Raw genomic sequence first — 25,449 nt, 5'->3', positions numbered from 1 at the left:
TATTTTATATTTAAATATTTTCTTACAAACAGTAGTAATTGAAATATTTTATTCAAACAAGAAAAAAAATCAATAAATTTAACTCGTGTTATCTAAATAAAATATCTAAAAACTAAAACAATTTCAAATAACATTAATTTAATTCGATATAATTAAATATTTTACAAAATGTAAAATTGTCTACCATAGGCAAAGATATGTTTGTTTTAAAGAAGTCATGTTAAGTGTCTCAAGTAAAAAGTGAATAAAAAAAACTCATTTCTCTTATTCGGTAAAAAATGACAAAAAGAATGTTACTTCTCAGATCTCATATTTTTATTTATGACCTGAGTATAAGAAAAAAAGTGAAAATATAAAAAAAACCTGATATTTTTTAAAATTATCTCTTTCAAAATAGTTACATCATGTTGGCTTGAAAGTGATATTACTATATTAATTTAAGTAATTCAAATATTTTATAACAAAAAATAATATTTGATTATATATAAAATATAAAGGACTAAAATGATATCTTAATTTGAAATTAATTTAAAAATAAAATTATTTGGTTCATAAAAAATCAACTAATAAATATATTAATAACTTTTCAGCTGTATAATTACTTAATTTTAATTTATTTACACTTTTGAAGATAACAACTTTCAGTAACTTTTATATACATCTTTCTTTTCTTTTCTCACACTTGTATTAGTAATTTTTTGTCAAATCGGAAGTGACCTAAAAGAAATAGTTGCTGTTGAATAACTTGATGAAAGCTATGAGAATTATGGGCAGACAGAATGTGATTCGTGAAATGAAATATACAGGTTTTCATTTTCAAAGATTATTGTATCAGACAAAATAATTAACGAGATAATTTCATCTCATATACAGAGGGGAAAGGAGAGGATAGTATCCGATATTACAAACTCGGAATAAAACTTCCCCTAAGCGCAATATCAATGGACATTGCGATTAATCAATCCTTCAAATATATTGTACAGATCATTGTTTTCAGGCCCAAAAATTTCATCAGCTTTCCGTAGCGTCTCCTATAATTTTACACACGGATATGTATCAGTAAACTGAAAGTTGAGAAAGAAGACAAGGCAGAAGAGCATACCTCTTTTGTTTGTTTATGGGAATTTAATTCTTTAACATTTCCCAAGAATGCACCAAATTGCTCGTAAGACAAACGGTTCCTAACAATAACAAATAGCAGATAAAATACAAGACACAACTGTTTTTATCTCAAAAAGGTGACATGTTTTCCCTAATTTTTAATGCATCAAAGACCTCTCTCACCTGACTTGACGAAAGAACTCTTTTCCATCCACCCGTGTTCGTCCTATAACATCCAGTAAGAAAAAATAAAAACGAGCGGAAAAGCTATGATCATTCAAACAACAAAATATTAAGCATCTACTTCTTTGTATGCATGCTAGGTCCAAGAAAATCAACGCTGCCACCTAATGGAAACATTCTTCAATACAATGTATCTGCATGAGTGCTACAGTACTTACCGGTTTGTGATCCTGTTCCTGCATCAGAGGTTGATATTGAACCTTGAGTTAAGGACATGGAGGAAAACACCGAAGACCTATCATCATACATGCCCCTTGTGGTTGAAAAGGAAACTGAATGTCGCCTTGGAGATACAGGTTTAGATGTTCTCGTAGGTGATACTGATGCAGACAGACTAGGAGGGGAGCCAGGGGGAGTAATCCGAGGGGTGGAACCTTGAGATGCTAAGAGGAGATTCTGTGGTACTCTAGGTCTTGGGGCTGCAAAAGTGGAATAGAAAAGAATACAAGGAAGGTCAGGGTACACATGCAAAACAGAATTATCAAAACAGACACCATATTAACTATGGTCTTTGATCGACTTTGTTTTTGCAAAACTAAATGCATGCCTATCCATTTCTTCATAAACTTACCATCAGGTTCAGGTTCTTCGACCAAAGAATTTCCTGTTGAAGAAGATATAGACGGTGCCAATGAAGCGTCATTATCTGCAATAAAATGAGAATCTCTCAAAACTGATGCAGCTGAGGGACCTTAACTATGAGGATCTATTTGAGAAAGAGGGCTATGAAAGGTGAACGCGTACTAATAATAAAAAGGTTTACTTCCATTCATCACCTTATGACCCTATTGGTCTCTCTCTCCCTTCTCCCAAATAGAAGCTAAATTGTTTTCATTAGTGTTCTCTCCGACAAATTTAAGATGTTCATCGAAGTCAAATTGATTAAAATCATCACATTGGTTTACTTACATCTTGGCATTGGATTGTCAGCAAACGTCGAGGATAGAACCAGACTAACAACACAATCAGATATTTTCATTCTTTACCATATATTTTTATTTAGCAGCGCAACACAACACAATTAATTGTCAAAACAGAAAAAGACAAACAACACCTATGCAAAATTTGTGACTATGTGCATAGGAAAAGGTGCATTGGTGTACAGGGAAACTTGTACCATTTTCTCTGAAGACATGGAAATGGAGAGGATCCAAATCCTAACAGTCTATGGATAACCATTACCATGATTAAACCACTGGAAACACTATATGTGCCAGTGTGTACACATCGCAGTGATAAGATACTGACTTCATATTCAAAGGATAAAAATGTATATGCCTTAAACGATGTCTTAGACCAGCAGTTTTCTGAAGTGCTCGGCAATTTCTATATTGGTCCTTACGAAAAGGAAATGAGTTTGTTTGTAAGAATTTGAAGTTGCTAGATTGCCAATAAGTCTATACTACCACATAGAAGACTCAACCCGCCAAAACTCACTACTTGAATAAAATAAATTAAGGTTTAACTCCTTATTATACTTACAAATTTTATGTTTTATTTATTTGCATTAGGAAACTACATTTTTTAGTCCCTACAATTACAAATACATCTTTTAATCTCTCCCGACCAACATTGTAAAGACTAAAACAAGTTAAAAAGTACACAAATCAAATGAGTAATCGAACAAATGGCCTAAATGAAAATGTAATTTACATAGGGCACCAAGAATGAACAAAAATGGAAACTTATACAGGTGGATAGCATACGCGTTGAAAATACCTCGAAACTGTGACGTGGAAGTCAAATTTGATTGGTTCTGTATTTTAGCAACAATGTCTGGAGCTCCTCCCTGTGCCAAACACCAGTAAATGCTAAATGTTCCGTAAGGTAAGTACTATCATAAATAATTATACATTATAATTATAAAGAGTACAATTGAGCAAGATATGATGAATGCATTGAATAGGCGACATTAACCAACACATAACTTACAGAATTATCATCCTCTTCCTGAAGTGATTGCATAAGCGTCTTTCTGAAAACCTCTAACTGCATACACATATATCTCCAAAAGTCACCCACCATCCACACGTTAAGACAATAATTGAAAAAACAATTCAATTTAACGAGATTAGAATTCCGCCCAGCGAAAAATAGGTTATAATCGAAATATAAGATGTATAGGAACTAAATCCATTAAAATGCACCTTGGAGACATCTCGATTGAGCTTTTTGACAGTGTTGGAAAGCGAAGCATTCTCCTTCAGCAAGCTCTCCTGTAACCCTCAACCATCAAAACAATTTAATAAGCGTGCGTGTGTGAACGAGAGAGAGAGAGAGAGAGAGAGAGAGAGAGAGGGAGAGAGAGGATGGTTGGAACCTTATCTTGTTCGGCGAGGAGGAGTTTGTCGGCGGTTTCGGAGAGGGAGGCATCGAGGGAGTCGAGTTGAATTTGAAGGTCGGCGATGAGGTTGTCTTTGTCGGCGATCTGAGTGAGAAGTGTGGACAGCTCTGATTCGAGGGCGTTGACACGTGTCGACAGAGCAATGGAAGTGATTTTGCGAGCCACATCGAGCTGGTGGAAGGGATCGGACGGTAGCACTTGCATCATCTCCTCGGGAAGGTCGAAGTTGGCACTACCACCCGATTCCGCCGCCATAGCGCGAGTTACTTTGCCTTTCCTTACCCCTTCTTTCTGATTTTAATATTAATATTACTATTTTATGTTTTTGTTTTTGTTTATTTTATGTTTGGTGTGTCTGATATGCTATGGTGCGTAGCAGGACAACACAGAGGAGCATGGGTGGAGAGTGTTCTAAATACTTTTTATTTTATTTAATAATTAATATTGAATTTGCTTCCTACCATTGCTTTGTTTTATTACAAAATATGTGGTTTTACGAGGTTGGAGGATGGATAGGACTGGGATAAGAGACAAAAGAGACACAAAAAGGCCAAAACTTTCTGGAGTTGAGTCGGATTTGGGTATGAAAAAACAATATAATTACATTAACGTACATTTCAAAACTAAATTTTGAAATTACTATTTTAATTCCTAATGTTTACCTTAAAATGAATCATATAATTTAAGAATTACAAAAGTAAAAAATACCATATCTTCTCGTTATATCTCTCTCTCACACACCCGTTGTTTGAAGTTTTCATTTGAAAAACACAAAAGTAAATAACGAGCGTCATTCAATGCTAAAATATAATTTTCCCATTATTTTTAATTTATCTTAAATTTTGTTTTGTTTTGCTTAGTTTGTATTTTAAATAATACTATTAATTATTTTTAATTATGTCATTATTAGAAAACTGAAAATTATAGTAGTATATATCGTGTTAAAATAGTAAATAAAAATATAGATCATATATTTAAATTTTCTGAATCATAAACAATGAGATTAATTATTTTCTTAGTATATATCCTATATGTTTAAAACTATATATCCTACATGTTTAGAGAGAAAGTTATTATTGAATTTCAAGAAATATTAGATGTTGTTAGTGAGAATGAGTTTCTAAGTCTTTTAAGGTGTTTGCGATAATTTTGAATTGCTAGATTTAATAATGGGACACCTGTAAAAGATTTTTTTGACATTTAAATCATTAAAGAAATATAAATATATTTAGTAAGTATGAAATTAGAGAGTACTTTTCGAAAATGATGTTATATAGACTTCAAATATTTTGGAAAAAAAAACATATGAAGGTGTTGAGAAGATCAAGAATATTAAGGTTGCAAAATCTCAAAATGTTATGAGTTTGGTCATTTTGATAAGAGAATGTACCGCATATTATTTTAATAAGCTTTAGGATTTTTTAAATTCATGATTCCTTATGGAGAATCACTTCAAATTATAATTTTGTAAAGAAATTTTTTAGAACACTTTCTTATAACTTTGATTACTTTAATTGTAATTTAGAAGTCTAAATACATTAAAAAAATATATTGAAGAGTTTTAAAGTGAATTAAACCAACTAGTTCTTGTGATATTTAAAATAGTTTAATTTTTCGATCTTTCAACTCTCGATTTCTCGGTCTTTTAATTTCTCAACCGAGTATACATCTAAGTTTTAACTCAAGGTTTCGATTTGATGACTTAATGAATGTTAACCAAAATAGTCTTCATAATATTTACCATAAATAATTTAAGATTAGCATTATAAAGTCAAAATAATATATAGTAATAAAATAGAAAACCTTATGAACATGTAGATAAAATCATTTATGAAACATTTAAGACTGAAACTAACTTACTTAATCATCGAAAAGTTTTTGCAAGTACATCCTCATCCATGAAACCCTAAGATTGTGAGTTTGTGAATCCAAGTTGAAGTAAACCTAAATCCTAAAAAATCGGGTAGCCGTAAAGTCTTAGTAAATAACAATTAAAGACTTAAAAAAATAATTGTTATCATCTTGAAATAAGTCTTGTAATAAAAATAATTTATATTAAAAGAATTTGACTCTTATCATACACCTACACTCCATTGAGAAAAAAAATCCTATATTTTAGTTGTTAATAGTTATGTTTGGGCTTAGTGAAGTGGGATTGTAACAATAGCATAAATAGCATATGATGTATTATTTATAAAGAATAACTTTTTTATTGTTATTTTCGTAGGTACTTAATTTTTAATTGAAATAGCGGAATTTGAAAATTAAGAACTTGCTTAGTTTAGGATTTTTTATTTATTTTTTAGTTATAAAACTTAAAACATATTTTTTAAAATTCTCTGCTGTGAATAAATTAACGATTATTTTGTGCAGAAAATGGAAAGTGAAAAAAAATGTTATTTTTAGATTTTACATAAATTTTAGAAAATAAAAAATAAATAATACTCTTACAATCATAAATGGGAATTACAACAAAAGATAGAAAATATTTTTTGTAACTAAACATACATGGAAATCAAAATAAGTAGTTAGGCGCAAGAATGATAGCTTTTTTTGAAACGAAGAATTACAGTTTTTTATTTTATTTTGAAGGATAATACAACAATAAGTATGTACGGTACTTAAAATTCAATAACTAGTTAAATTTAAATTATGCATATGGCCATTATTTATTTGTTTAGATGACAAATTATTTTATTTCCAACTAGAGAGACATTAAAGTGAGTTTACCCAATTCAAATGATAGGTTTAGACGTGTGCTGCGAAAGTCATAACGTGAGTCTGACCAGTATTTTGATAGTTGAAAAACTAATATCGTAGTTTTTTTAATCTGTTTATCGATTAAAGTTTTATTTAAAATATTGAAAATACACTATTATTTTCACCAGTTCCATTCCATTACTTTAAAAAAGTAGTTAAAATCATATTTACTTACTAATAATAAATATATTTAGTTTAAATTTTTTAAAAAAAACAGGTTTTTATATTAGGTATATTGGGTCAACGGGTTAACCCATTCTGAAGTTAAGGTTAGATATAAAACAAAAACGTCAAAAAAGGCAACTAAGAGCCACACTAGCCTCTCTTCTTCCTTTTTTTCTCAGTCCTCTTTATAGATGTAAGCAACTTCCATGATTGTTCTCCAACTACACGCTCATTCTTTATTTCAGTAACATTTTTAAATCGTGTTTTCTTTGTTTGTTGTTTGTGGGGATGTTTCCACTACTCCTTCCCAAATAGTTTTTTTTTTTTTTTTAGGGTGAACCAAAAGTATGAGCTATGCTGAGGGTGTCTATGAATTGTTTTTAGGAAAAAGGAGACTCCAACTCCAAACAAAAGCATATGCATTTGTTCCCACTATTTCCTTTTTCTTTTTACTCACTTTTCTAGTCTCAAATTATTGAAAGGAATCACTCCACGGAATGCTACACGGAATTAGGTATGCTCATTTATCTTATAATAAACACGCAAATTTATAACATTTTTTATGTGTAAAAGATTACAGATTCATCTATTGTAGTAATAACAATGATTGATTTGATTATATATTGGCTTTTACTCCACCTCGTTTGAAGATGTTCAATTTAATGAAATGTTTGTTGGTCCGTTTCAATTCTACAATCAAGTGTGTATATATAGATATATTAATCTTCTCGTTCAATAATCTTAAAGTAATGAGCTGAAATAGTCAATAGTGAGTATGGAATGGATACAAGCAAAGTGTCCTTGGTGAGTCTTAAATAGAAAATGAAGGAAAGTACCTCATACATGTGAATTACACGACGACTCATATATTGTTCTCATGGAAATGTTGACCACAATTAATTTATTCTTAATAAAAAGTTATAATTTTTTATGAAAATGGTGCACGTTGTTTTTAATGGTACAAGAATTGATAAAAAAATTTGTATTTTATTGACAAATGTATCTACCTCTCTTAAAGTTAGAAAGGTCTAAGAGCTTGGGGCGACTACATGACTTCTCTAACCAAGTCTTTATTATCTTCAATGATAAAAACAACTTAATCAATGAATCTTAAACGATGAACGACTATTTATAAACTATAGATAACAATTATGTGGCAAATCCAAGGGACTCATAATGGTCCAATTGGAAGATAGCACTTGATTAATCTATAAATACTCACTCTCCAGGAAATACATCTTATCTCATACTCTTAACTCTCATACTGTTAAGAACTTACTATCTTTGTGTTCCTCCTAACTTAAGCATTGGGGAGTCATTTTTAGGTCAACCTCCCCTTTTTGTCGGAGATCAACTGAAAACTCGTTCCTTGAGGAACATCTTGTCCTCACCGAGTTACACTCCCGAGTTCATTTCCGATAGGAACATTTGACACTCATCGTGGGACCCTGACAAAACTTTTCCCAAGACCACCATAACAACTAGACGCACACTCTCAACATGAGTTCTCAAAAGGATAACACGAACCAACAACTCGAGGCTCCCCTTTGAAGGAACGAGGAGAACTTGTAGAGAACCATGATTGACGCCCTGGGTCAAATGCAAGAAAAAATTGAGCAAGACATGGCGTCCCTGAAAGAACAACACAAGGTAGAGCTACTGGCACTGTAGGACCAGATGGCCCGCAGGGACGACGATCGCACTCAAGATGACCTAGAATACTCGGGCCATTAAGAGTGGCAAAAAGTGTCGCCCCGCCCCGCTTAGGCCTGCAAAATGCGGACCAAGTTGGCCCGCCCCGCATGCAGGCTGGTTTTCATGACCCGCGGGCTTGCGGGCCGACCCACTTCTTTTTTTGGAACGTAGAGGAGGAGTGGAGGCAGTAGCAGTGTGCAACAGCGAAGCGACAGTAGCACGCGACAGTTACATGCGAAGCCACGCGGAGTCGCAAGCGGAGCAAGCGGCGACGCTGCAAAGGAGAGTGCGTCGTGTGTTGTGTGCATTTTTTGGAACAGCGTAACTGCGTTGTGTTTTGAGTGAAAACCTAATTTTCTTCCACTCAAAGTTGTCACTCCCCTCCACTGGACCACTATTGTCAAGTCAATTCATTTTTTTTATTTTTTTGCGGGCTAGCGGGCCGCCCCACTTTGCCACCTCTACGGGCCATATGGCAGAGTCCTAACGGAACTCCCCTAGGAACTCCGCTTGTCGAGAAAAATCGGCATCCCGCACTGACACTAGGAGATCATCTTGGAAGGGGACCCAGACAAGCACCGCTCAGGGTGCAACGAGCAAGGAATGTCAGGGGCATGAGCGTCAACCCTTCAAGGCGATTTCCAATCCACTGATCAACCGCGCTGTGAAGGCAAACTTGAAGGGTTTCCACCCCTTCACCGACGAGGTCATGGGCACTTAGTTACGTCGGAGGTGGAGGTGGCCCAACTTGGAGAAGTATTCAGGAACCTTGGATCCCAAGGTCCACTTTAAGGCCTATATAACACAGGCCCAGTTGTTTTCGAAAAATATGGTCGTGCACTGCAGGCTCTTGCCCACCACCCTGGCAGGGGTAGCCCTGAAGTGGTACTACTTTCTACCTTGGAACTTTGTGGACTCTTTTGACACTTTGTGTGGTTGGTTCTAGGTCTGGTTTGCAGATTGTAAGCCTATAATCGCCACCTCAACGTAATACAAAGAGAGAGAGGGCTTGAAACAGTAAATGGCCAAATTTTCCTAGGCCACGTTGAACATACTCGACCTGCACCGGGCAGTGTCATGGAAATTCCTGGACACCCAAACCACTAGAAGACATCGACTAGCTATGGGCCAGAGCGATGAGTAATATGAGCATCAAAGAGAACGCCGACACCGACAAAAAGGTGATGAAGGCACCAACCGTGATTGCCTTCCCTAATTACAAGAGAAAGAGGTTGAGGAAGATCGAAATCTACACCCTCCCTAAATGCACCGAGGGAGATTGTACTGTAGGAAGCCTACAACCTGGAGCTGGTTCACCTACCATCTCTAGCCCTTAACAACAAGTGGGGGATCAAACTAAGCATTGCAGCTACCACCGAAACCAGGGACACAACACAAAAGAATGCTTCAAGGTAAAGGACCTGATACAAACAAAGTAGCTATGAAGATGACCAAGGAAGCAAAAGACAAAGCACTTGATGAGCAGTCATCTTAACAAACACCCCACCAAGGAGCTCATGGACCCGACCAGAGAAGATGGGCATAAACCAGATAACCAAATATTCTTTATGTTGGTCTTCTTAAAGAATAGAATATGTTGTAAATAATTTGGGCTCACTTTAGGGGTCCAAATAGCAAAGATAGACTAGAATAAGGTACCTTTAGCATAATAGGGGGTGTAGTTATCATTTTAGCTTGTTCCTAGCCCTTTAGGAAGGAGTTTTGACCTAGTTTCTATAAGGACAAGCCTAAGGCTGCCCCTTTTTTCCCTTTTCCAATCCTACCCCTCTTGCTTATTTTTCAAGGCTCCTTCACCTATAAATAGGAGGTCTACCCATTGTATTTTTAAAAGTTGAATTTGAATGAAGTAAAGAAACTCTAAACAAATTGTGTGAGCTCTTAGTGAGACTTATGTCCTCTTAGGTTTGAGGTCTTATCTTGAGTGATTTGGGAAGCTCTCAAGTGGCGGTCAATACACACTCATCTTGGAGCACATCACACTCCAAGTGGCGTGACATTTCTCACCCACATCCATAAGTTTTCTCATTCCATTTTCCTTCCATTTCTCCATTCCATTTATGTTTTTTTTCTCTTAATTGTTGTTCTCGGTTTTGGGCTCATAAATATGAGTATGGTGCATCATTTGGGAGGCTATGTCCACCATTGATGTTTACCTTGCCCCATTTCAATTCCACAATTGCTTTTCATTCTCACCATATCTTGTTTTTTCATCTTTGCCTTTGTGAAGTGAACATTCACACTTACTTAACCACTTGGTTAAGTTCGTTTACAGTGGAAATCTTCCTTAGGTCCTCACCTTTAATTGTTAAAATCTCAATCTTAAGTAAAAATGTCACCATAAATGAAAACATCTAAAAATCAACTGACATTAGGACGTCCTTGAGGAGCTTGTTAGATCGTGGGCCTTGAATCGTTTCATCCACCAGATTGATAATAACTAGGACAGGGGACCGAGGTCGTGGTAGGGGAAGGTCAGGTTGAGGATGCGATAACAGGGCAAAAAGCTCACATCGAACTGACACTCTAGAAAGGAGCAGGGCAAGAACCACCCAGCACGAGATGGGAGAGTCCCATTGAGAGCCAGAGAACCAGGAGAGACTTAGGGTTAACATCAACCGAGGAGAAATCAACATTATCGCTGGTGGTGGCCTTACCAACTTGGCTATAAAAAGACATCTTGGGAGTGTCCATTTTGGCAGCCTCTTATCACCACGTATTCAACCCAATATCCTCTTGACGAACGAGAACCAGTCCTTCTCGGACCCTACGAAAGATGACCCTGTGGCAAATTGGAAGGTTAAACGAATCTTGATTGATTAGAGAAGCTTGACCGACATGCTATTCTGGTCGGTATTCAAGAAACTAGATATTTCCAAGGATTAGATACAGGCCTACTCCGACCCCCTGCCTGGCTTTGCGGGGGATGGGTCCACACGAGGGGATATGTAGACCTCCTCACAACCTTTGGCACGAGGGATGCACACAGGTACCTGACGGTTCGGTACATACTGGTTGACGCCTACACCTCCTACAACATTATCAATGACATAAAAACTTTGAATCAATTGGTGGCGGTGGTGTCAACGCCCCATATGCCCATGAAGTTCTCGGATGAACAAGGGAACATAATCACTATTAAGGTCGAACCTAAGGTGGTCCGAGAATGCTACGCCCAAAGCTAGGGACAACTACATGACTTCCCTAAACGAGCCTTTGTTTCCATCAATGATCATCATGAACTAAACAGCCTAATCAATGAGCCTTAAATGATGAATGACTATTTATGGAACAATAAATAACAATTATGTGTCCAATTCAAGGGACTCATAACGGTCTACTCGGAGGATACCACTTGATTAATCTATAAATACCCACTCTCCAAAATGTACATCTTATCTTATCTCATACTCTTAACTCTCATACGGTTAAGAACTTACTATTTTTATGCTCCTATTGACTTAAGCATCATAGAGTCATTATCAGGTGGACCTCCCCCTCTAGTCGGAGACCAAATGAAAGCTCATTTCTGTTCTTACCAAGTTGCACTTCCAAATTCATTTCCGATAGAAATAATGTTTTTGGATAAATCGTGTTTTGTTAACACGTTTTTATTTTAAAAAAGTCGTACTTGTGATACATAATTTTACTTTTGACCATGTTGCTTAAAAAAATTGTGTTAAACTAATACATTGATGACTTTATTAAAAATTCTATTAGAATTAAATAAAATCGTACATGAATAACACAATTTTAGTATAAAATAAAATAATTGAAATCATCGACAAAAATAACATAATTTCAATTTTGTATTATTTTTTTATTGTGAAAAAATTAGTGACATATATTACTTTTATAAAGTATTATTTTTGAATTATATTTAATTTTTTTTATAACTTAAATATACGAGAATAAAATTAAATTGAAGTGGCGTGACACAATCACAATTTCTTTAAAACAAACTTATCAAATTTCGTGATTTCATTTAATACTAATCATATAAATAAAACATGTCCAAATATATAAGTTTTAAGTAATTCTCAATAATAAAGGATGGTGAAAAAAAAAGTGATGAAGATAAGAGTTTAGGGTTTAAATTTTAGGATTTAGGGTTTAGGATTATTGGAACAACATTCTATAAATGATGGCACAATAATGTTACGATTCATATGCACATTAATTGAAATATATAAATATGATTTTAGGTGGTTTAATTAATAGGACAGAAAGGTAAGGGTAAAGTTTGAAGGCTTATTTTTCTTGGTTACTACATTGCACGGTTCTTATCCCTTGAAAAGTAAGATTTAGCTTTGATTTTGTGGAGTAGGAAAGGTGATTTAAGGAATAAAAGGTGTTGGTAGAGCATGTGTTAAGTTGAAGAAGAAATCGGGTGTGGGGTTGTGAGATGAAGCAAGGCAACTATCATATGATATGGTCTACATACCAAACGTTATAGGTTGGGTATTTGGAAAGAAAAAATAGCTTGTGACGTGCTTAATAATTTGGGTATATTATTGTAAATATTGCAGAATTTGATTTGATGTGAATTATATTTGGGAGATTATAGGGGTTTCAATTATTATAGGGTGTGAGGAATAATTAATGAAAGTTGCATGTTTCCATGTTTATCTTTGGAGGTGAGGGACAACTGGAAATGAAAAGTTATGACGGCGTTAGCATGGGTGAGGGGTGAGAGGTAGGAAAGAGTAACAGACGGCGTTAAAGACCTAGTCTGGTCAGAGAAGAACAGCTGTGGGTTATTTGGTGACGCCTCATATTGGTTTATTGAAGGTCGGTGGGAATCTAACCCTCTCAGACCCCACCCTTGTCTCCTTCTACCTATCTTCTATATCAACCCCTCCACCAACCCATTTTATAAAACTATCTCTTCTCTTTCTCTCTCTCTATCTCACACACGCACACTTTTACTTCACCCGTGTTTCATTCTCTTTCTCTCTCTCCCACAAACACACAAACCAACCTCCTTCATTTTCCTTTTATTTTTACATTTCTTTTCATTTTTTGCCATGGCAACCCAGATTTTGCGGCCTCACGACTGCCTGGTGGAACGAATCAGGGCTCCGCCGCCGGACTTTTCCCACCGGAAGAGTTCCACTAATCACTGTAATTATTATTACTACAACAACCATGTCGCCGCTTCCAGGTCCTGCCGGAAGCCGTTTACCCGACCCGACCAGAGGAAACGGCCTGCTCCCGCCTCTGGCATCCCGGTGGTGGCAGAGTCCGCCGCGTTGAGGAGATCTAGCTGTGATTATTCGCGGGTGGCCAGGAGCCACGGCTTGGAGAAGGTTACGATTCTCCGCAGGGGCCAGTCACTTGATTCGGCCGTGAAGAGCGACGTGTACGCCGGATCGGCGTTCGCGATGTCTCCGTCGCCGAACGCTCTTCCTCTTCCGTCGTTTCCGATGAAGAAGAATTCCTCGGCGGCGTTTGATGACTCCGCCACGCGAGATCTGAGGCGTCTGCTCCGCCTCGAATGAAAACTAGTCGGGTTGCAGTTCCGGGTTTTCGAATCGGGTTGGAGCCGACAAAATATCCATATTCCTCTCTCTCTCTCTCTCACTCATCTTTTCATCACCTAGAATCTTCTCTCCTTTACCGTTACCGTTACGCACTCCGCTGTAAGTTCTGTCCCGACTGTGATTTTTTTAAACGGAAGGGCTGTTCTGAAGGTGGGGGGTTAATTGGTTAAAAAGTTTGGAGTGGTTGAATGAGTCCTGAAGGTGTAGCATATGTTGGAGTTGTTTATTATAACATTAAAATAAAGTTTAGGGTTGTAACATATAAACCTGTAACACTAATAGCAGTCTAAAAGGGAAATTAAAAAGCAGGAAGTAGCATAAGAGGAAAGTGGAGAAGAAGGTAGTTGTGTAAAATCCAACAAGTGTTTCTTTTATGTTCGTTTTGTCTATGATAAGTGTGAAGTGATTAAGTCAATAGTTTATGGTATTTTGTGAAATACAGTGACTAGTAAGGAAATGAACGAGTGATTTTAGCAAGTTTCAAGCTTATATAAACTAATTATTATACATTATAAATTTGCTTATTGTATGATTAATTTGTTTACTAAATTAAATTCTGCTTACTATTGTATTTTATTATATTGTAGTACATTTAATACTAAAGTTAAAGCAAACTAATTTGATGGGGGAGAAAATGAGATTATTTGAATGTAGAATAGGGATTAGAAATGAATGGAGGGTCCTCATTGATTGAATGAAGGAATAGTAAATAAAATTTATTTATTAATTTTGTTTTACACAAAATAAAAATAAAAATTACTAATATTCAAGGAAAATTAAATTTATTTTAAGTAATAAAGTAAAATAATTAAATATTTGAAGATCAATTCAAACCGATAGTAAAAATAATATAATTATTTATATAAATGCTATTATAATAATTTAATTTATTTTCTATATTAATTTTATGATATTCTTTTAATTTAAAATAAATATAAACTAACTTTTCTTAAATTTTTAAAATCCATTAGAAATTTTCTTAAACAATTTAACTTGAAATAATATATAAAAACATTATTTAATATTTTAAATTTAAATAATGCATTCCTTAAAATATATTAAGAAAATTTCAATTTATCAACTATATTTATTTTCATAAAACAAAATGCTTTTGTTAAAAGTATTTCTTTTTTATAATGCATTAATTTATTATTAAAGAGGTGCATTATATATGATAATGCTTGCTCAAGTATAATATACCTTTTTAATAACAAATTAATAAATGCAATTAACATTCAAATTGAATTTTGAAATTCTACATTAAATTGAAAATTAAATTATTTATTAAACCAGTTCACATATTATTAGGGTTTTGGTACTACAAACAAATGCAATTTTTGTCCAAGAATCTAATATGGGTGGAAAAATATCATTCAATGACAGGTTATTATGTCAGTTATAATTTGTCTGTCATAATAAATAGTGTAATGACATTTTCGTAATAAATTATAGATTTAATATGATGGTTAAAATTAAATACGAAATAATAAAAAGTTATTATCTCACTTATATTTTTAACTGACATAGTAACTGCATCTTAGGATTAGCGAAATTGAATTTCATTTTCATTCTTCCCTCACACTCTCGTATTCCTCTGTTATTTAGTTTATTTCTCACTCTGAGTCTACTTTGCTCTCCCTAATCGAACTTCACGACACTCGTACTCATCTTCTTCTCCGCCACAACCAACTTTATTAAGGTCACCGCTCTTGAGCCTTAAGACGCGTTCAAGTGCTTTGGGATTCTCAACAAGAATGGCACCATGTCCAACGAGTTCAAGGTTAGGGATTTCAAGGCGGCAACCGTTAGCGCTTCAGGAACACCTTCGTCCAAACTCCCTGCTCGTGCTTCTCTCGCTTCTGTTGCCATTTTCAGTTCCTCTTTGTGCTTTGTAATTTTATTTTCATGTTTCAGTGTTCAGGTTTTCGTAGATGGATTCAAAGGTGCTGCAGGAGTCGATTGTAATTTCAAGTCAGTTAGTGTTTTTTTCTGGATGAAACAACAATTTTTAGTATTGTTTAATTAAAATTGGAGTTTAACCTTGTTAGCCTGTTAATTATGTAGACCGTATTATACGTAGTAATTACTGCTAATACCATGGATTAGTAAACCTGAGAAAATAATATTATTTCATTGTTACTTTCTAGATCTGTGCTATTTTTAATATTTCATTCACTGTTGAGAGGTGTGGATGCACTAAGCGCTACTTTTTGAGGTGTCCTTGATGTTTCCCATACCCAAGGACTCTTCCCAAGCAACAATTGAGTTGAGCTCCATTGTTGGATTTGGATATTCGATGCTAATTTGATCTTTTGTGATTTTGAATTGGAATTGTTGTTTGCTACAATATTGTTCATCCAGTCAATGTAATGCTTACTTTATAAATTAAGAATACCTATGGAAAATCTATCTGAAAAAAGTTGGATGACTAAAGTATGTTTCGTTTATTTTCTCAGTGCAAAACACTAAATTGAAGTTGGTTTTCGGTTTTACTTTTTATAAAAAAGAATGAGATAGAGTTGTGGTTGGATTATTGCTTCTGGACTCAAAACAAATAGAGCAAATTATGACATTTATTAGTTAATCTCCCAAATAGGCAGGATTAAAAATTCTTTAAATTAGATTAGGTGGATAGTACCCAAATATTATTCTCAAATAAATTGTATTATTTACAAATAAATTGTATTATTTACAAATAAATTGTATTATTTTTTTCTACCTTGCTTGATTTCTTTTGCATAGATGCGAAGATGCTAGTATTACATAACTTAACAACAATTTGATAAATATATGATGTTGTCATAATATTAAAATTTTAATTTTATAAGTAAGTTATTTATTTATTATAAATTATTAAACAAATTGTGAAATACGTTAAAAAGATAAAATGAAATTATAAAAACTATATTCCATGATATAAATAGCTAATTAGGCTACAGAATATCAAAATCATAAAAAAAATTGTGAATAATTAAAGTTCCTTATTTTTAAACAAAAATATATATTTAATAAAGTTTTTTCTTAACATTTTGATCAACATCATTGAATTTAATAATATGCAGATAATTATTATAATGAATGCTGAAAAATTGATAAATCAATCATTTTTCTGAAAAAAAAAACAAATTTACTATGATGGTTATTGCAATATATGATATAAAATGTCTTATTTACTATGACGGATGTTGAAATATTTGTCATAGAAAACCACTTACTATGACGGTTGTGATGAGAAACGTTATAGTAAGTCGTATTTTCTATGACGGTTATAGAAATATCAGTAATAAAAAGTTTTATCTAAACATTGTTTTGTATATTTTATGACAGTTTATAAGCAACAGTCATAGTAAGTCAACTTACTATGTCAGTTTTTCAACCAACATAGAAAGTGCAAAATTTTTATAATTCCTATTTTATGTTGCCATCAAAACCGTCATAAAAAGTTTTGTAGAACCTTCATAAAAAGTCTTTTTTTGCACTAATGTGTGTTTTATATGTCATCTTTTACTTTCATAGCAATTTATCACAATAGAGGAATATAAACAAATATAACTTTTTTTTTTGTTATAAGTTAGCTACTTTTGTAACTTCTACATAGATTATATTTTTAATTTTGAAAAAATAAAATTAATTTTAATATCTATTTATGATATAGAAGTACTTGGTGACTATATTGTCCAACAATACATCTAATCTCACAAATTTATCATAAAAATTCATATTTTTACTATTTATTTTTACATAAGGGACTTGACCTTCTTCATGATGAATAGAAAATTAAAAAAAGTTTACGAGTCAAAGGTTAAAAAAGCTATTTGTGATATGTTTATTAAAGCTAGGATAAAAGGTCCCAAACCAACTTAGAATAATAAACATGCAATATTTGGTCTTTTGAAACTATCAAAATTTTAAAATTAGAAATCAATCAAAAATAAATTGAATGGATCATTCTCTCGAAGTGGGACATTGCACTCGACTAGTTGTAAATCACATATTGAAATTGTATTGGACCTATTAAGTACAACTACATTACTTTTTATATTTTGTTACATGTTATTCAATTCAGTATGTAGTATCTAATTTTGCTAATTGTTTTCATTTATTCCAGGAACGTAAATATGGTCAACTTGTTGAACTAGATGAGTTATTTATGACCATACAAACTAAGAAGGATGATGCTTAGGTAGATACTCGTGCTCCACTTATGTAAGTTATTGGTCTACTATTGCTTAGTTAATTTATATTTCTAATTTATTATTGTGTCACTCATTATTCCCATAAACACACAGGAAACCTACCATCCAATCAGACAACTTAGAAGGCTCAACTTCCGACCTCTAACATATAACTACATTAACAAAGCTTTAATGCTACAAGGATGTTGCTAGAGACAAGAGTAGATGTTATAGTACTACAGACTTAACTATCAACATTCGCCATGGAGTCTTACACTTGACTCAACCTTCATTATTACCTCTTTCCACTAACTACTTAGCTAAGAATGAACAACTTCATCAACAAGTAGTGGAAGCAAATTAGATTGTTAAAGTAGCAAATGAAAGAGTTAATGAAACACGTCAAAAGTGTGCAATGTTGGAGGATAAAATAAAGATGATAGAAGAAAAAATTATCCATGATGATGGAACGACAACACGGTGATACCTCCAAAGGTACGAGTCACATCCATCCTCACTATGCTGAAGACTTTAACAATCAAATTGTGCCCTTGAGTTCATCATGAATGTAAGTAAAATTAATTGCAGTATCCTTTTATGCCTATGTTTCAATAAATGTGCATGTGTCCTATTTCATTCACAAATTCTAAATTGTGTCTTCAAGTTAAGTAGGTTTTAGTTTATGTATTACTTCATTAATTATTGTCATACGAATACTTGATTTGTTTAATTTGTTCTCATTATTTTCACAGGTTGTATTGACCATCCAATATGATATATTTGGCAGACCCCTATATCTTCTAAACTTTCAATTTTGTTGTTGTTTTAGGTTATGTTATCTTTATGTTCATTATTTATACATTCTTTACTGTCATTTTTAGTTAATTAAGATCATAAACTTTACCTGCTACTCATGTCTTAGACATGATTTCTGGTACAAATTTAATGATGTTGGTAAATACAATTCACAATTCACATTTCACTTTACACTTTTTTTTTCCATTCTAATTAAATTTTCATTTCACTTTGGTATTAATTTGAACTGTGGATACAAATTTTGGTTTGAATTTGAATTGTGGATTACATTTCAATTTGGTATGAATTTGAATTATGAAGGAAACTTCGATGTCCGAAAGGATTTCTACAAAGGAAATCTTGTTCCAATTGAAGAAATTCCTTATGATGAAGAAGGTGAAAATGATGTCGTGAATGCTGAAGACACTATTGTACATATTAAGTAACTTAGCTTTTGCTTTTTACTGTAGGTTCTCCATTAGTTTTCAGCTTCTCTTTTATGATTAATATTAGTCATTTTGTTTTATTCTATTCATATTCTTTCAGTTTTGTTTTATGAAATAATTGTTAGTTTAAAATTACGAAATAAAAGTTAGCATGAAATTTTGAAAGATAAACTTTCGTTTAGTCTTTATATATGATAAAGAAAGTAATATTTAAGTTTTTCTCAAGAGAGATCCTCTTTAATCACTTCGAATTTTTTTACTGAAAGATATTTTTATCAAGGATTTCGACTAGAAATAAGCTCAACTCACTCAAATTTTAAGTGATTTATTTTTGTAAAAACTTCAAAAGTCGAGAACTTCTTTCAGTTTGATTTGATGAGGATAAATTTAGTTTGTCTTGATAGGGATTCACTTTCGTGAAAACTTTCTTAGCTGAGAGTTTCTTTCGATTTGATTTGATGAAGAAAAATGTAGTTTTTCTCCGGAGAGATTCACTTTCGTGAAAATTTCCAAAACCGAGAACTTCTTTCGCTTTTGATTTGATGAAGAGAAATTTAGTTTCTTTAGGTAGGGATTTACTTTCGTGAAAATTTCCTAGGTCGAGAGCTTATGATATTTTATTTCTTAGTCTAAATGATGAAATATGATTTCTCTCGGGAGGAATTCACTTTCGTGAAATTTTTTTAAGTCGAGAGCTTCTGGTGTTTTATTTCTTATTTTGATTGATGGAATATGATTTGCACATCGATATTTATTAATGTGATACCAACTCGGGAGGGATTCACTTGGAGTGAAAGCTTCCTTGACCCAAAGGTAATATATACATTGATGGTCTTGGGGGGGATTCACATTTTTTGGTGAAATCGACCTAAATCGAGAAAAAGTTTTACAATCTTGATTATTTTTTTTTAGTTTCTAAAATAGTATCTAATTTAATCATTATAAAAACTGATTGTACCGATCAGTCCTCGGGCGTCGTTGACTGCTAGTAATGATGAGGCCACGTAAGTTGGGTCCCACGAGCGGCGAGGGCCAGTGTCTCGCAAGACACGTGAGCCAAGGTGCCGAAGAGTGGTCAGGCATCGATCACCCGGATGTACTGATGTGTCCTCGGCAATATAGTGAGGGCAATGAGACATCGGGCATCAGTTACTCAAACAGTAGTTGGGCCACGAGAGGTGGATCCTAGACCACACACCAGTTATCAGTTAGGGAGAAGCCTAGATCACGAGGGGTCCATGCGTGCGGTGTGGATGACACGTTCAGGCGTAATACAAGTAAAGAGCCACTAGAAGAGATATGACCTGTGAGGGTCACGTTCCAGGGGTAAGCTGCATGCATGGCACGTGAACAACTAGGGCACTCCCAGGACGGATGGCCCCAGAGATTAGGTGCACAAGTTGGTACCCTGTTGGTCATCCCGTCAGAGGTTGCACTCCAGTGAGGGAGCCTTACGCGCTCGATTGCCCTAAGAGTGGGTGATAACGACGCTAAGGCACACCCTCAGTAACCCTAATTGCGGTTAACGGAAATAGCAGAAACCCTAGAGTATATAAAGGGTAGTATCAAACCTAATAAGGTACGCAAGTTTTTATGCAGCGCATACGCTAGTACACACACAGATTACACACAGAGCTTTACACAACTAAGTTTCGGTGTTTCCTAGCCCTATACTGACTTGAGTGTCAGAGTGCAAACAACCTCTAGGGTGCCCTTTGTCTTTTCATTTTCAGGGGTTTGATCGAAGAAAGGCATGAACGAAGGCAGAGATAATTGGGTGTGCGATTGTTGTAGACGTACGAAGGCAATCGAGTCAATCGGCAGGAACATTTGGCCCCACCGTGGGGCACGATTTTAAACACGGTCCCATTCACAAGAACAAGAAAGATCCATCAAGATGAGAAACACAAGGCAAGGATCCGTTGTACCAAACGGAGGCGAAAGCCTCACCCTGCAACATATCGTGGAAACGATGCAGGCCCTCCAAGAAACAGTGGCTGCATCAAGAGCGGATCAAGAACGCATCCATATTGATATGGCTGCGTCGCTAGCAAGGAATGAAGAATTGCAAAGAACCAATGAAGAATTGCGTAGGGGGTTGTAGAATCAGGTAGGGGAATGTGAGGTGGAAGATTAAGAACCTACGACACCACCCAGGGATTTCCCAATGCCATTCTCGCAAGCGATCATGGACGCCGTGATACCAGCCACGTTCGTGGGACCCAAAGCCATCTTCACAAGTGTAGAGGACCCAGAGGCTCATCTCATGGCCTTGCATACGCAGATGATGTTGGTTGGGGGCTCCGACACGGTGCGATGCAAGCTGTTCATGAGCACGTTGGTGGGCACAACAATGGATTGGTTCATCAGCCTCCCTGATGGCCACGTAACGTCGTTCGTGCAACTTTCTAAGATGTTCAGAGAGCAGTACATCGCAAATCGGGCTCCCCCACCCATTTCTTACGATCTTTTCGACGTAAGACAATATCAGGGAGAGTCCCTGAAGGAGTTCCTCAATTGTTTTGGGGCATAAGTGGTGAAGTTGAACACCAAGGACGAGACCATGATGGTACACGCGTTCAGAAAGGGGATCATGCCGGGAACTTTCAGTGAATTGCTCATCAGGAACCACCCCAAAACTTTCGACGAGATCAGACGTCGAGCGGTGGCCCATATTGTCGCGGAAGGAGAGGTCAACGAGAAGCGCACATGCGTTGTCCCCTCGCGCCCACGAGCACCAGGTAGACCTCAGCCCTTGAGGGTGCATGAAGCAACGATGGAGAAGAGGGCCCCAACAAAGCAGCAGCCCTACGAGCCCAGGAAGCCCCAAACTAGGGGGCGCACAAGGGAGAATGTGCCACCAAGGCACAACTTCGTAGTAGAATTGAAGGACTTAATCGCCGCCCCCAATATAGTGGAGAGATTGAAGATTCCCGCTAAGACTGACAAGAAGTTGGGACCTAACAATAACGCCTGGTGTGAGCTCCACCAAGCGTTCGACCACCCAATATGAAACTGCTTGGCATTGGGACACCAGTTAGACGAGCTGGTGAAAAATGGTTTCCTGAAGGACTACTTGGTGGAGTCACAGGGAGCCCAGAACTCAATGGTGTCAGGAGAAGATCAGGGGCACGAGATACCCGTGCATGGCGAAATTCATACTATTGCGGGGGGTTTCTCAGGTGGAGGGTGCACTGCTTCTCAACGGAAGAAGTATGCACAAACGGTGATGTCAATAGAGTTGCAAGAGGCAGATCAGGCCCTTGATGTCGACCTTGTCTTCACCAAGGACGACAATGATCCAGTGGTGATCTCAGTAGTGACCGCAGGGAGAAAGGTACACCGTCTACTGGTAGACCAGGGAAGCTCGGTAGACGTGATGTTCTGGACGACCTTCAACAAGCTGTAGTTGTCCCCCGATCAACTGAGGCCTTACACTGGTTGTTTATACTGCTTCGCGGGAGACCAGGTGGAGGTGCGTGGGCACTTAGAGTTGAGGACCACCTTCACCTGGGAGAGGCGATTCGAACCAGTAGGAGACGTCCTGGAGAGGGAGATTGGAGGCAAGACGTTCAAGCTTGGTAAATCACTAGGCCAAGCAGCACATGACCAGATTGTCGAGGTCATAGCATGACATCTGGATGCCTTCGCGTGGTCCGCCTCGGACATGCCAGACATAGACCCAGACTTCCTGTGCCACCGCCTCACCATGGACCCCCAGGTAAGGCTTGTCCGCTAGAGAAGAAGGAAGTTAAACGAGGAGAGGCGACAGGTAATAAAAGAAGAGACAAAGAAGCTGCTGAGCACTGGCCACATAAGGGAGATCCAGTAACCTAAGTGATTGGCCAACATGGTCCTGGCGAAGAAGGCCAACGCAAAGTGGAGGATGTGTGTTGACTTCACCGACCTCAACAAAGCTTGCCCGAAGGACTCCTATCCTCTACCAAGCATTGATGCCTTGGTGGAAAGTGCCTCGGGCTGCAAGATGCTCAACTTCCTGGATGCTTTTTCTAGGTACAACCAGATTAAGATGCATCCGATGGACGAGTGCAAGACAGCGTTCATGACAGAGTTGTTTTGCTACTGTTACACAGTGATGTCCTTCGGGCTGAAGAATGCAGGTGCCACCTACCAGAGGCTGATGGACAGAGTGCTCGCGCCCATGATAGGGCGAAACGTGCAAGCCTATATGGACGACATGGTATTGACCTCACAGATGAAAGATCAACATGTGGCTGATTTAGAAGAGCTATTCACGACAATAGCTAAGTACAAAAGCTGAACCCCGAGAAGTGCGTGTTCAGGGTGGAAGCAGGTAAATTCTTGGGTTTCTTACTCACCGAGCGTGGGATAGAGGCGAACCCCAAGAAGTGCGCTACAATCCTTGCGATGAGAAGCCCAATCTCGGTGAAGGAGGTGCAACAGTTGACAGGGCAGATGGACGCTCTGTCTAGATTTGTATCAGCTAGAGGAGACAAGGGTCACCCTTACTTCCAGTGTCTGAGGAGGAACAACAGGTTCATCTGGACCAGGGAGTGCGAAGAGGCGTTCCTCAAGCTGAAAGAGTACCTGACCAGTCCCACAGTGTTATGCAAGCCACAACTGGGCACTCCGCTCCGCCTGTACTTCGCTGTGACGGAGCAGGCGATCAGTTCGATCCTTGTGCAGGAGTAGGACCAAGTGCAGAAGCCCATATACTTTGTGAGCAAAGTATTGCAAGGGCCTAAGGTAAGATACTAGGCCCTAGAGAAGGCAGCCCTAGCGGTGGTGTTCTTGGCAAGGAGACTTCGCCATTATTTCCAGAGTTTCACAGTGGTGGTAATGACAGACCTGCCTATCCGCAAGGTCCTGCAGAAGCCGGACGTAGCGGGAAGGATGGTATGATGGGGAGTGGAACTATCAGAGTTCAACGTTCAGTACGAGCCCCGAGGTCCTATTAAAGGCCAAATCTACGCAGATTTTGTGGTAGAGCTCTCCTCGGTAGATGCACACCATGAGGAAGCCGACTTCCGGTGGGTGCTCTCTATAGATGAGTCCTCTAACCAACAAGGCTATGGGGCATGTGTCATCTTGGAGGGACCAAATGGGATATTGATCGAGCAGGCCCTAAGGTTTGCCTTCAAGGCCAGCAACAACCAAGCGGAGTACGAAGCCCTCATTGCTGGCATGCTATTAGCCAAGGAAATGGGTGCGAAGAGTCTGTTGGTGAAGAGTGACTCCCTATTAGTCACAGGTCAGGTGATTGGAGAATACCAGGCCAAGGACCCTCAGATGGCCACATACCTAGGGTACGTCTAGATTCTGAAGGGGTCATTCGCGCTGTTCGAGTTGGTGCATGTCCCTAGAGAGCAGAATGCCCAAGCTGACTTGCTAGCTAAGCTCGCCAGTTCAGACAAGGGGGGAAGGTAGAGGACGGTCATATAGGAAACCCTGAAGACAACTCGAACTTTCACCGCAGATAATCTGGTGGGGGTCCACCAAGTCAGCACGTCTAGAGGAGGGGCGTGGAGTCATCGGTCACTAACCTAGGAGACACTGAAAACTCCCAGGATAAGCACATATCTAGTCCTGGGGGAGGAAGCAATGTAGGTTTGCCTGGTCGAAGGAGGAGAAACCTGGATGACGTCCTACAAGCGCTACCTGGCTGATGGGATACTCCCGTTGGAACCCACAGAGGCCAGAAAAATAAAGAAAAATTCTGCCAAGTACACTCTCATTGATGGAGAGTTGTTCAGACACGACTTCACCCACCCAATCTTGGTATGTGGAAGCAGAGACCAATGCGCACGTATAATGGCGGAGCTCCACGAAGGGATATGTGGGAGTCATATCGGTGGTCGATCTCTAGCATCAAAGGCCATTCGTGCGGGATATTATTGGCCAATCGTAAGGGAAGAATGCACGATGTACGCACAACAGTGCAAGCAACACGCTGATTGGCATAAGGCGCCGCCAGAGGAGCTCAGGTTGATTTACAGTCCTTGGCCATTTCATACCTGGGGAATTGATATCTTGGGACCCTTTCCTTTGGTGATAAGGCAGATGAAGTACCTCGTGGTCGCCATAGAGTACTTCACGAAGTGGATAGAGGTTGAGCCCATGGCGCAGATCACGACCCACAAGATCCAGCACTTCGTGTGGAAGAACATAGTGTGCCGCTTCGG

General features: G+C 37.1%; 3 protein-coding genes across 4 annotated transcripts; 2 read left to right on the top strand and 1 right to left on the bottom strand.

Annotated features, from left to right (window-relative positions):
* Positions 1-782: 782 nt before the first annotated feature.
* Positions 783-4,202, bottom strand: LOC137806931 (uncharacterized protein At4g15545-like). Of its 2 annotated transcripts, none has more exons than XM_068607327.1 (9): positions 3,665-4,202; positions 3,492-3,560; positions 3,277-3,333; positions 3,064-3,133; positions 1,916-1,990; positions 1,503-1,763; positions 1,285-1,327; positions 1,103-1,181; positions 783-1,031 (listed from the first exon to the last, which is right to left on the bottom strand). In XM_068607327.1, the coding sequence occupies exons 1-9, from the start codon at positions 3,941-3,943 to the stop codon at positions 939-941; spliced, it is 1,026 nt and encodes a 341-aa protein (XP_068463428.1). In that variant the 5' UTR covers positions 3,944-4,202; the 3' UTR covers positions 783-938. The 2 variants fall into 2 exon arrangements, with proteins under 2 accessions (XP_068463428.1, XP_068463427.1); XM_068607326.1 differs by having other exon boundaries at positions 1,892-1,990; positions 3,665-4,070.
* An 8,990-nt stretch (positions 4,203-13,192) lies between these two features.
* Positions 13,193-14,346, top strand: LOC137806930 (uncharacterized). The gene has a single exon (XM_068607325.1). It carries the CDS (start codon positions 13,354-13,356, stop codon positions 13,825-13,827), a length of 474 nt encoding a protein of 157 aa, XP_068463426.1. The 5' UTR covers positions 13,193-13,353; the 3' UTR covers positions 13,828-14,346.
* A 9,328-nt stretch (positions 14,347-23,674) lies between these two features.
* LOC137839427 (uncharacterized) lies at positions 23,675-24,583 on the top strand. The gene is made up of 2 exons (XM_068648543.1): positions 23,675-23,936; positions 24,189-24,583. The coding sequence occupies exons 1-2, from the start codon at positions 23,675-23,677 to the stop codon at positions 24,581-24,583; spliced, it is 657 nt and encodes a 218-aa protein (XP_068504644.1).
* The last annotated feature ends 866 nt before the right edge of the window (positions 24,584-25,449 follow it).

This window comes from Phaseolus vulgaris, chromosome 3 (genome assembly GCF_000499845.2).
Source record: "Phaseolus vulgaris cultivar G19833 chromosome 3, P. vulgaris v2.0, whole genome shotgun sequence".
NCBI classification, from domain to species: domain Eukaryota; kingdom Viridiplantae; phylum Streptophyta; class Magnoliopsida; order Fabales; family Fabaceae; genus Phaseolus; species Phaseolus vulgaris.
Note: the sequence above shows the minus strand (reverse complement) of the source record. Positions and strands in the feature narration are given on the sequence as shown.

Coding starts and splice junctions, on each gene's coding strand:
- LOC137806931 (XM_068607326.1), bottom strand. CDS start 3,943: ATGGCGGCGGAATCGGGTGGTAGTGCCAACTTCGACCTTCCCGAGGAG. Junction 1,764..1,891: donor GTTTATGAAGAAATGGATAG/GCATGCATTTAG, acceptor CCACTTTTGCAG/CCCCAAGACCTAGAGTACCA. Junction 1,032..1,102: donor CCCATAAACAAACAAAAGAG/GTATGCTCTTCT, acceptor GTAAAATTATAG/GAGACGCTACGGAAAGCTGA.
- LOC137806930 (XM_068607325.1), top strand. CDS start 13,354: ATGGCAACCCAGATTTTGCGGCCTCACGACTGCCTGGTGGAACGAATC.
- LOC137839427 (XM_068648543.1), top strand. CDS start 23,675: ATGAGAAGCCCAATCTCGGTGAAGGAGGTGCAACAGTTGACAGGGCAG. Junction 23,937..24,188: donor TGTGACGGAGCAGGCGATCA/GTTCGATCCTTG, acceptor TGGAACTATCAG/AGTTCAACGTTCAGTACGAG.